The 12,373-nt window shown below is 52.3% G+C and overlaps 1 protein-coding gene across 1 annotated transcript in view; it reads right to left on the bottom strand.

Annotated features, from left to right (window-relative positions):
* The window catches only part of Znf704 (zinc finger protein 704), a 183,253-nt gene extending 171,130 nt beyond the window's left edge, over positions 1-12,123 (bottom strand). Inside the window, exon 1 of the mRNA XM_021641349.2 lies at positions 11,207-12,123. Coding sequence (XP_021497024.1) covers positions 11,207-11,665 — 459 coding nt within the window. The 5' untranslated portion in view covers positions 11,666-12,123. The remainder of the gene's footprint in view (positions 1-11,206) is intronic.
* Positions 12,124-12,373: the final 250 nt, after the last annotated feature.

Here is a 12,373-nt window from a genome sequence, read left to right as displayed (position 1 = left end):
TTCTCCCCTGCTGGGCAGCTCCCACACAGGAGAAAAATGAACAATGACAAATGTTCCTCATGAACAAAGGAAAACTCCTTTACCAAGTCCAAGACACCAACACAGAAACCACACCCCAGAGATTCTCAGCCATGAAAACTAGAAAAACGATACTTCCACAGCAGGCTGCTACACCACACAGTGGAGAAGGGGATCCCCTCCCTGCTGGACTGCTGGGCTTCAGCAACACAGGAGCCGTATATCCAGACAGACAGACATGCAGAAGAGAGATAGTCTTTGCATAGATAAATGACTGGCAGCTTTCTGGCCTGGGAGTGAAGTTAAAGCCCACTGTGGAACCAGCAGCTCAGATGAATGGGTCACTGAAATGCCTTGAGAGCGCAACAGAGAGGAGCAGGACTTGGGATCCTAAAAACTTGCAAACTGATCCTTCAAAAGCAGGAGAGAAATGCCCTCCCACCCACACTCACTGTGGGGTGGTCTCCGGGCCATATTCCATCACAACTGTTAATGATGGGTGAATGCTGCCCCAAAATGTTCAGCCCTAACACACTGAGGCACAGAGCAGTAGTGTCACTGGGAAAGGTCACACATGAACACGTGGCAAAGCCAGGACTTGTAGCCAGGGCCCGCTCTGCATCGTGTCCTGATTTACGGAGAACTGGCAGCAGGGTAGGGGTGCTGTGAGGTCATCGGCTTGGACTCAAGCCTGCTGCCGCGGCATCTTCCTAGGACTACGGCGAAGGTCCCACCAATGGACAATTATCCTGACTCAAGATTTAGCAAATGAAATTTTAGGATATACAAAAGAAAGTGGGGAGGGGAAGAGAGGGGGAAGACACTTAGGTTTAAAATGCCCTCTCACTTAACATTCACTCCTTTGACTGGCCACTCTGTGTGCCCTAAAATGGAGATCGTACTGTCCTTGAACACATGGAAAGCAAGGCTGGCCCCGAAAATCTCTTGGGAAAGCACATGAGCCAAGCCCTCACAGGGCAAGCTCAGAAGGCGGCTTCTTCACACTCATGAACCTCTGCTGCCCTACAACCCAAATAGACTCCCATCGAAACGCATGTTTCTGTGATGCTCTAGACTCTCCAGAACTGCACAGCAGAGGCTACCACACAACTGTTCAGATCCCCCGTGCCTCCATAAAAAGCCAGGCAGTGCACCCCTGTACCTCAGTGCTGAGAAGGCAAAGGCAGGTGGATCCCTAGGGCTCACTGGGCTGCCGGTCAAGCTAAAGCAGTGAGCTCCATGTTCAGTATGAGACCTTGTTTAAAAAAACAAAACAAAACAAAACAAAACAAAAAAGCTGGGACTGGAGCTATGCCTCACCAGTTGGCACTGGCGGAGAACCTGGGTTGTTTTCCCAGCACCATAGGGCAGCTCACAATGGTCTGTTACTCCAGTTCCTTGTATGTGGTACACAGATAAGCATGCAAGACCTGCCCAAAAAAAATACACAATAAATATGTTTTTAAAGCTCAATAGTTCAATGGTGAATGATACACCTCATCTGACCACTGGCCTCCACATACAGATGTACACTTATTCATAAGTATATACATGACTACATACACACACACACAAACACCCCCACACACAATCAGGTCTTTCCCACAAATTCCGACACAGTATTTTCCAGAACAGTACCTTCAGTGAAGTGGAAGAATTTAATCACTCTAATTCTACTACCCCACATTTCAGAGTCATATTCTGTCCCTTCTTATCCACTAAAGAACAACAATTGAGGTTACTTGCCAAATTCAGCCCAAGGAATTACCTCCTGGCCAGAAAATATAATTTTCTTTACATAAATTGTTTGGGTGACATTGTTTTAAGGTAGGTATCAAGATTACATGCCAAGCTGTGACTCAGTGAGTCAGTTTGGAAGAACCGATCATGATCCTACTGGAAACAAAGAGGAGGAGGACTTCACAGCTCCCTACAGAGCAGCTGGCGGTGCCGCATCGCAGCTCCCTGGTAGGAGGGGCGGCCGACCCCATGCACAGCTATCTGCATGTGTACACCCAGCGTCTCCTGGGTAAGGGATGATGGGCCCGACCATGAACAGCAGGAGCACAGCAACCACCCTCATTTAGAAGCAGACACCTGCCTAAGCCACGGGGTTGGTCGTGAGAGCTTCCGAGGCCTGTGAAATGCTTCAGAAAGCCAGACAGAAACCATGCATTCACCTTAAGATGAGACTGTAGGAGGCAGCAGACGTCCTGACTTGGGCGAACACCACAGACGTCCCCGGGACAGAACTGTTTCGTGCAGATCTGAAGTTCGGATGGTGTGAGTGCAGCAGGGCAGGAAAGGCGGGCATTCCTCTAACCTCCTGACCTCCAGAGCCTAGAGCCCCGCTCATCTGACTGAGAGGGGCCCCTGAGTGAACCCAGTCCCGGGGTCTTAAGGTCCCGGCATGGGCAAGGGGCTCTGGCTCCCCCTGGCTCCTCAAGAGCTGAGGAGGTTCAGCAAAGCCTGCGTTCTTGGGTTTCTTCCCGGTTTCTATTAATGGTATGGGTCATTCTATGCAGCCACGGTCAAGTTTAACAAAACAGGAGACCTGAGTGCATGCTATTAACCACCTTGGCTAGGCAGGTTTACAAGGCACACGCTGCACAAGGGGTCATGGCGGTTGGCTCTCGGTGACTTTCTACTTGTCACCATTCTCTTAAGTGTACATGTCCTTTGAAAACCTCACAGTGAAAAGGGGGCAGGGACAGGCCCGAGCAGGCTTTACACAGAGAGAGTTCCACCTTTCACAAAGACGGTGGTCCAGGCACCACCATCTCCCACCAGACCCGGCCCACAGGAAGACAGGAGAATGAGCTTTTCAAGGTTAGACGCTGACAAGCAACGCTGATAGAATACTTCAACTCCAAGAGGAGGGTGTGAAGACCACTCCCGGCACTCGGAACAATCCACGAAGGAGGGCAGTGACTAGAGATGGGCAGTACCGGAAGCCAGAGCTGAACAGGCATTTCTTCTTGCAAGGCCTGTATCCACCACAGACAAGGCGGGGTAGGAGATTACTAGATAATCCCCATGTCGCTTCCAGCTCCGGCAGTCTAGGGCTGCGTGAATGACGACTCTGTCGTCACACTTTCTGCTCCAGCCAACACAATTTGCAAACATGCACTTGTTAGCAAACTGTGTGGGACACAGGGTCCCTGCCGAAGGCTGCCTGAGTCATCCGATGGGCAAGAGATAAGCTGCAAAATGTGTTAACCATCCCTGGAGAGCTGGCATAGGCCACAGACTAGGTCCAGCTAACACTACGGGCTCAGAGGACGGCAATGTACCTCATTTAAAAGCATTCTCTCCCCTGGTTTTTCAATACAGGAAATATTGATGGGTTTCCAGCAATCTTTCTTGTCCAGGTTCCTATTATCTCAGTGAATCATCATATTATATTCTCTAGCCTGCTGGGTTCTGCTTGGTTAAACTTCTCCATAGCCCTGAAAAGCGCTGTCCTGGGCCTTGTTATCTAAACTCCTGGCTATTCTGTCCTTGCCAGATAGCCAGATATTATTAAACCCTTCAACTGTTTGATTCTGCCCTTTTACTGTTTGTTGGTAAAATGCTAGTCAAAGTATTGTTCACTGTGTCACTCACTTTTTTTTTTATAGAGTCTCTCTCAGGAGGATCTTTAGGATTACATGGGTATACAAGGGCTTCTTACCAATGGGAAACTGAAAGCACCGAAATACAAAGTTTCTCTTGTTTCAATTAACGTCTAAACCACAGTAACAAAGTAATACAATAGACACTTAGTGGCATCAATTTCTCCACTTTCTCAACCATCTTGCAAAAACTGGCCACGTAGATCCCAGATGCACATTAGGAGGTTTCAGATGGGAACAGCTAAGTGAAGAGAGAGTTTAGGATTCCTTACTCAGCAACCTGGGGCCTACTGCACTGAGCTGCAAATGTACCCCGATTTCTGCCTCAAGCAATGCAATAGGTCTCTGTCTTCCTTTAAATTTCTCCTTCGTGCTTAGATCCCATTCAAAAATGTCCTAGTGTATGGGACTTCAAGGCAGGGGGCCAGTCAAGCCAGAACCAGTTCAGAATACATATACATACAGCAAGGCAAACTATGTCCTCTAAATTAATTTTTAGAGGGAAACACCCTATTTTTCCCCACCTTATGCCTGAGTGTGCATATAATTAAAAGCAGATGAACTGTGGGGAAGAAAGCCTATCAATCATAACAGAAAATCCCTCACACTACTTCCCTTAGCAACCAACTCTTCCCCCTCCTAGATCCCGTTAAAAAAATAAAACAAAAAGCCTCAAACGGTAACCGCTACTCTTGGCCACTCTACCTGAAACAGCCCAAAGCTTCCCTGTAGTGGATCTGAACATTCCCTTTAAGTAAAGCATACTAGGGTGGTGAGGAAGGTCAGCGGGCAGAAGCCTAAAGGCCAGAGTTTAATACTCGGGATCCAGGTTTTAAATAAACAAAGGTGGGTGTAGCACGCTTACTGCAAGACAAGAGGCAGAGATGAGAGAATCTTCTAGAAGCTAACAGAGCAGCTAGCCCAGAGCACAGCATGACACACATGGGAAACCTGCCCTCAAGAAAGTGGACAGAACCAGCTCCCGAAAGTTGTCCTGACTTCCACATGTGTGCACCGACAAACACACACAATAATAATTTTTAAATAAATTAAGTAAGACTTCTTAGCTGGGCGCGATGGCGCACATCTGTAATCCCGGCACTATGGGAGGCAGAGGCAGGCAGATTGCTGTAAGGCAGGTTGATCTCATGAGTTTAAGACCAGACCAGTCTACAGAGTGAGTTCTAGGACAGCCAAGGCTACACAGAGAAACCCTAGGGTTTTGGGTGGGGGTGGGGGAGGAGGATGCAGTGAACATTCTTAATAGTCTTTTGGAATCTGTCATGGCTTTATTGATTTAACCTGTTTCCCCCTACCCATTCCTGCCCTTGTTATTCTGGATCCCATGGTCCCTCCCGGGGTAGTCATGGCCCAGGCAACACCAGCAAGAACCAGGCCCTCTCCTCCTTTCCTTTGCTCAGCCTCAATCCGAAAACCCGCCCTGCTTAATCCAGCTTTCCCTCCCCTATAGCAGCAGCTCAAGCAGGGAGACTGGCCGGGACTCCTGCCCTGGTCTGCCAATGAAGAGCAGTCTATCTGAGCTGTCTGTCCCTGCCATAAAACTGACTGTAACACCTGACCTACCTGTCATGGATAGCCCTGGGTCCCCGGAGAAGTTTCAGACAAGTGTGCCACTGCAACCGCACTGGCCATGTGAATCACGCCCTATCTGTGAGATAGGATTACTTTTATGGTTACCATTCTGTACAGGAGACGAGCATGAAGTCGGGGGAACCACACACCAGGCAACCTTCTTGCTCTATAACCACAGAACCACAAACCCCAAATAGACTTTCTATACATATACACGGTCGGGCAACCCCACGTCATCTCCCTAGCAGCCTGGCTTTCCTGCTCTCCCATACATCATTTCACCTCTCCAGCTCTTCAGCTCACCCTCAGACTCCCGTCACACACTCCTGCTCTTCTGCCGTATGGAGAATAGGAGCTGTTGGGCTGCGCCTCCTGACCATCATGTTCATGTAAAGTGTTCCTCAGCTGGCCTCTTCTCCACCTGTGCTTCCTTTTCCAACCCACTGAGAAGAGTGCAAAGGGCAGCCCTCTTTCACCTGGGTTCGAGGCTCTGCAGCTTTCCGAGGACTCTCCCTGTGCAATGACCCCCTCTTCTCTCTGTTCCTGTGATCCTCACACCTCCAGGCGCTTGGGCCCTTGCACAATCTGTCTTTCAGACTGGGTGGAACCTGGAAATGTGCTGCTAACCAAGCATCGGGGCAAAGACAACGCAGCTCACTTCTGCCTATAAAAGATAACCCCATGCAGCTTGTGGCCCCCAGACTCTCCTTGCTTGATAAATGGGCCACGCTGAGGAGGCACACATGACAGACAACTGTGGGAAGTGGGATTCTGGAAAAATAAACTCCAGGAGAGAGAGAGAGAGCACTCGCATCAGGTCAGCAGGAAGCTAGGGCCCTCAGTCTTTCAGATTCAGGGAAATGAATTGTGCCCATTTATTCTGAACCTAAATGTGAATTCTTTCTTGGCCAAACTCCAGATGAGAAGAAATCAACCCATGTAACCTTTGGCTTTGTGAGACTTAGCAACAGACAAAGTTCAGGCTTGGCTATCTCATAGAAGACTTGGCTATCTCCGGGTGGGGGACGGTAATTTCTTACAAAGCAACAGAAGAAGTGACCTCTTTCAGAAAAGGCACAGTGTGTCATCACTCTCCCAAAGCTCACTGCATCTCATCTGTAAGAAACAAAACAGACCCTTCTTCTTGCCCCTTGGGCACAACTTGCCAGAAAGAGTTCCATGCACATCCCCTCACAACTCCCCCTTGCCTCAAGGGTCAGTCCACTGGACTAACAACACAAACTTCTGTCAAGAATAATCGTAGGGGGCTGGAGAGGATGGCTCAGTGGTTAAGAGCACTGGCTGCTCTTTCAGACATCCTGGGTTCAAACCCCAGCAGCCACATGATGGCTCTGGCTCCAGGGGATGACACCTTCTTCTGGCCTCCATGGCACTGCATACACATATGTACACGCACACAAAGTACTCATGCACACAGAAAAAGAACCGTTAAGAAGACTGGCACGAAGCTCCCTGTTATCTAGCACAAGCGGATGTCTTCCTACTAACTGAACATCCTAATATTCACCCCTCCTCACTGTCCCTCACTTTTTGGAGCACTTTCTTGTCTTGGTTTCTGAACTTTACATTGTGTACGTATTTGATGCTGCTTCAACTATCTTCACCGCTTCTCCTAGAACCCGCTGAGCCACAGAGCCAGGCCCATGGCGCTGTTCTCTATGACTGCTGCGTGACATACGACACCAACACGCTGGTGATTTTTCAGATTCTCCCTTTCTAGCCCAGACCTCCCCGTCGGATCCACATCCCAAGCCCAGCAGCCTGCTGCGACCTCCACTTAAGTTTCCCATCCCCTCACCCTTAATATGCTCAAACAGGGCACTCAGCCCTGCTGTTCCCCAATCTCAGCAAATGGCACATGCAAACACGTTCTCCTCCAGAGGCTCATTCTGAATTCCTCTTCCTTCACTTCCTTCATCCCGCCATCCAACGTTATGGCAGGTTGAGCTTCAACAATGTGCCCTGAGCTGGTCCACTCTGTCCTAACACCACTCTTTTTTATTTTATTTCATTTTTTACAATTTATTCATTATATATCCTGATTGAAGACCCCTCCCCTCAACTCCTCCCAGTCCCACCCCCCTCCCTCTTTCCACCAATCTCCTTCCCCTAGTCCACTGAAACGGGGAGTTCTCCACCTCTGTCATCCACCCATAGCTTATCAGGTGTCATCAGGACTGTTTGGATCCTTTTCCTCTGTGGCCTAGCAAGGCTGTTCCCTACCCCCGCCGCCAGGGGGCAGTGATCAAAAAGACAGTTCATGACAGAGGCAGCCCCTGCTCCCCTTACTCGGAAAACCCACATGGAGATTGAGCAGCCTATTGGCTACATCTGAGCAGAGAGTCTAGGACCATGCGCCATGCATGGTCCTTGGTTGGTGCTTCAGTCTCTGCAGGACCTACTGGGCTCTGTTGGTCTCCTTGTGGAACTCCTGTTACCTCCATATCCTTCTAACCCCCGCTTCTTCTCTAAGACTCCCTACAATCTGCCCAAAGTTTGGCTGTGAGTGTCAGCATCTGCTTCGATCCCCTGCTGGGTGGAGTCTTTCTGAGGACATCTGTGGTAGGCTCCTGTCCTGTTCCCTCTCTTCTACTGCTTCTGGTGTCTATCCTGTTTGCCATTCTGAATGAGATTTAAGCATCCTCCCTAGGGTCCTCCTTGTTGTTTAGCTTCTTTAGGACTACAGATTTCAGTAGGTTTATCCTATATTAAATGGCTAATATCCACTTACAAGTAAGTACATACCATGTGTGTGTTTCTGCTTCTGGGTTACCTCACTCAGTTCCATCCATTTGCCTGGAAATTTCATGATTTCCTTGTTTACACCACTCTTGCCAGGTGCTAATGCCAAGCAGCGCTCACATCTCCGAGGACTGTGGGCTCTAGTACCTCGCTGCTCTCCCAGCTCCCGCTGCTGGTCTCTGTTCTCCCCCACAGCCTAAGCTTTGAAAAATACCAACCACCTGGCAGGCTTTCCTGATGAAAGCCTTCCGGGGACTTCACAGTCTATCTTTAAGAGCTGCCGTTTCCTTTACTGGCCCAGGCCTGCCTCTGAGACGTCTCCTTTCTCCCAAGCCGCAGCCGCAGCCACGTGTTGCTTCTCCCCTGAGCTACAGTTGCTACTCCCAGGTCTTGGAAAGATCCTGTGCAAAGAGTCTCTGCTTGAAGATCAAATGTCTCCTCCCAAAAAGGGTGCCCGTCACTAGAAGCCTCCTCTTTTCTTTCTAGAATCTAGAAGGGCACCACTTCCCTTTCAGGCCTGCCCGGCAACCCCTGTCCTTTCTCCTGAGCCCCCCCTCCCACTTCTGTTTCTGAGTACTGACCTAAACGCCTCAGCATGATCAGTTCATGCACCAAGTGCATTTGATCTACATCTCTAAGGAAGACACAGTGGGCAGAAGAACCAGGCTGGTTCAAGTGACTTGGCTGCCACCTCCACCGCTGGCTGCCCTCCACACTCAAGATATCTCATAGCAGTACATCGGGTTAAACTTCCCATGCAGCAGCTCCATGACAACTGTGACAGCTCCTCAGTCACACAAGCATGGCCAAGCGGGAAAGGGGAAATGGAATTCTTGGAGGTATTCTCCTGTAGGTCATAACAGGACCCGCTGAGGAATTCCAGAGGACACGTGCCATGCATGACAGCCAGAGTCTGAACTCTGGAAAGCAGCAAGGTGGGTGGAAAAGAAGAGCTTCGGACAAAGTTGTCCTCTGACTTCCCTAAGTGTTTCATGGCTTGTATGTGTGCATACACACACACACTAATGATGTCATTATTTTTGTAAAGAAAAGGTTGTAAATCTGCTGGACTCTTCCCACCCTAAAAAAAAATAGCGTCACTTCTGTCCCGTGCTAAGAGGGGAAAGCAGGGAAGACCTGAGAAACAGGCTGCTGCCTCCTGCCCTTCCCTCAATGAAGTCCCACCTCTCTGCTTTAATCAGTTCTGGTATGGTCCCTAGCTCCTCTCAGAAAGGCCGAAGGACAGATCTGGCTGAGTGAGACCCGAGTAGCAGCAACACAAATCACAGTTCCGGTGTCCTGTTCACATGTTGGTCAGCTGCTATGATGCACTGCATCACATGCAAGCCTTATGAAGTCAGGGCCTGCCGTGTTCTACATTAGAGCCTGGCACAAAGTAGGTGCTCAATAAATACCCGTCAAAGGCACACATGAATATATAGAAATGTAAATTTATTTGTCATGTTCTCTTTTTTTTTTTTTTAATCTCTTCAGATGCAGTATCAGGACAGCTCTAAAGTGATGAAAAAAAAAAGGATTAAATTATACCACTGCATATTCAACATGTAACTTCCAAGAAGTTGTGAGCAATGTGCTATGAAAGTTGTGAGCAAAGCAACGTGTTGGAAATCTGAAAGAATTTGAATTGAGTTGGAGATGTGAAAAATCTCTTCTGCTAGTGCTAACAATCACACCCTAGATGTTGCAGGTTTAAAGAACAGATTTCCTTCCTACACTGGGCCTGCTTGGATCACAGGGCATAATTTACTATTAGTTTTTCTATCTCTATTTGTATAATCACTGTGCAAACCCCTAGACACATTGTCAGTGTGTGCCTGAACAGAACTCCTCCGTAGTCACTCTTGTCTTACTCGGAGTCACCGATGCAATGGAACTTAATTCAAATCCAGCTATATCCTGTGGCCACACAAAGCAGTCTTTTCAGGAGGCAGCAGTAATGAGTGTGGGCACAGTCCGGATTCTAACAAGCAGCTGTCAAAAACAATCACCCAAATGACCGTTCGCGCAAATCTTCTCACAAGGGGAGCCAGCCGTACTTCAGGGTGGTCCAGGAAAGAACCACGTTCCCACATCTCTTGCGGGGCTATTGTAACTGCTGTTGGACTTTTTCTTTTTTTTCTTTTTTTTTTTTTTTTTGCAAATATAATTTCTACCTTCCAGTCACTTTCGAGAGTGGGCGTGGAGAGATGTAAAAACAAATTCAAAAACAAAAACAACAGTCCCTGTCAAGCTCACTTGTTTATATGCACTTCTGAAAACTCCAAGAATTTTTGGCTATTCTGTGTTTTAAGAGCCACAGGAGAGAAAGCACTCTCCAACGCTTGCCACTTGCTGCCCTCAAAACTTCTTAGCAACATACACGGTGCATGAACCTCAACGCGGTTTGCTTTGTCCAATAGCGTGCTTGGAAGCTCAGCCAGTCAGTTGTGTAATAATAAACCCTTTATCTCCTGAAGATACAAAAACGGAAAGATCGCTCGCTGCTCCAGCACGGATGGGGACTTGCTGAGAATTCTCAGCCGAAACTCACATTCATTTCAAATGCCAGCCCCCACCACCCCCACCACCCCTCACACACACACCTTCCTCGATTTCCTCTTTCCTCATTTGCAATCTTAAGGGCGGGGAGGGGAGGACGACAAAGTACTTAGGATGTCCAGTTTAAGGAGGGCGAGGAAAAGCGCGGGGAGAAGGGGGTGGGGGAAAGGCTCCAGCAGAAAGCTCGCGGAAAACAAGGTCTTGGTTATCACTGTGCACAGGCTCAGGGTTCCTTCACAAGCGCCTGCGATGGAAACCAATCAAAAACTGCCCAGGTGAAGGGAGGCGTTGCGGGTTGCCTGCGGGTTTCCAAAAGCTTCCGCGTCCCCGCGGCCCTGGCCGATCAGGCGCAATCCACTCCTACCTCGTCCCTCTCCCAAGTTCCCCATCCTGCCCGGGAGAGGCGTTCTTCCCCCCACCCCCCACCCCCCGAGGCACGGGAGACCACGAAGCCACCCGGCCTCGGAGGAACCACAGGCCGCCGGGGCGCCTCCGAGCCGCAGTTCCGCGCGCTGCCTGCGGCCGCCTGACACACCCCTCCCGGCCCGCGCGGCCCGGCTCGGCCTCCCGGGGCGCCCGGGCACCCCCGCCGAGCCCGCTGCGTCCCCCCCCCCCCAACCGCAACCCCCGGCACCGAGTCCTCGGCGCCCCGTACGCACCTTCACCGCGCCCCGGGCCGGGCCCCGGGGGAGCGCACGGCCGGGTCCGAGGGGCACGAAGCGCTCCTCCGCGTCCTCGTCGTCCTCATCGCCGTCCACCACCTCGACGACCACCTCTTCGTCCTCCTCCTCGTCGTCGTCCTCCTCCTCCGCGGCCCCTCGGGGCTTCTCCGCCACCCGCCCGCGCGTCCTGCGCCTCCGGCCCGCGCCCTCCTCGTCCTCGTCCTCCTCCCCCAGCAGCAGCAGAACCGGCGACGAGGCGGCGGCGGCGGCGCGCGGGGGGCCGGTCCCGCGCGGTGGCGGCGGCGGCGGCGGCGGCGGCAGCGGCGGCCTCCAGCTCCCCGGGTTGGGGCCGGGGGGCGGGAGCCCCAGCGCGGCGGCCTCGGGGGCAGGAGCGGGCGCGGCGCCCCCGCGGCGGCTGCCCAGGCTGGGGCGCTTGGCCAGGCGCCTAGCCTGCATGCCTGCCTCCCGCGCCGGGCTCGCGGCCCCCGGGGCGCCGGGGCTGCTCGGCGGGCTGCGGCTTGGGCCCGGGGTGACGCGCGACTGCGGGGCTCGGCGGGGCTCGCGGGGCGGCCTCCCGGGCTGGCAGACGCGCGGGCGCCGCCTTCGCTGGCCCGGCCCGCGGGGACGCCCGCGGCTACGGCGGGGCGGCGCGCCGGCCGCGGGCGGGGGTGGGTGGGAGCGAGCGCGCCGCTGCCTCCGCCTGCGCCGCCCGGGAGCCGCGGGCCGCGCTGCGCTCCATGCGGCCGGCGGCCGGCCCGGCGCGCGCCTCTCGGGGCCCTGCGCCGGCGCGCTCGGGGCCTAGCGCGGCGTCCTGGGCGCGAGCTGTTTGTGTCGCGTCTCCGCCGCCACCTCTCCCCCCCCTCCTCCTCTTTCCCAGTCCTCGCAGCCTTCCCGGTCCCCCGTTCAGACAAAACCCGGACTGGATTTCTTTCCCAGCCCCGCGCTCTAGGAGCAGCTGCCGGCTTCCCGGCGTTGGCCGGGACCCTGAAGCCACCTTTGCCCCTGGGGCCCACGACTCCCTCTGGTGGGAAGAACGTAGGCGGTGGTGGTTTAAAGCGACTTGTCGATCGCGACCGTTCTGCAGCTGAAGTGGAGTCCTGGCCGGCCTAGGTGTGCGGATCCGAGGTTTGGTTGGGGTAGGTGCCCAACCAAACTGAGGACCCA

This window comes from Meriones unguiculatus, chromosome 6 (genome assembly GCF_030254825.1).
Source record: "Meriones unguiculatus strain TT.TT164.6M chromosome 6, Bangor_MerUng_6.1, whole genome shotgun sequence".
Taxonomy (NCBI): Eukaryota; Metazoa; Chordata; class Mammalia; order Rodentia; family Muridae; genus Meriones; species Meriones unguiculatus.
This window is presented reverse-complemented; position numbering and strand designations above follow the sequence as displayed.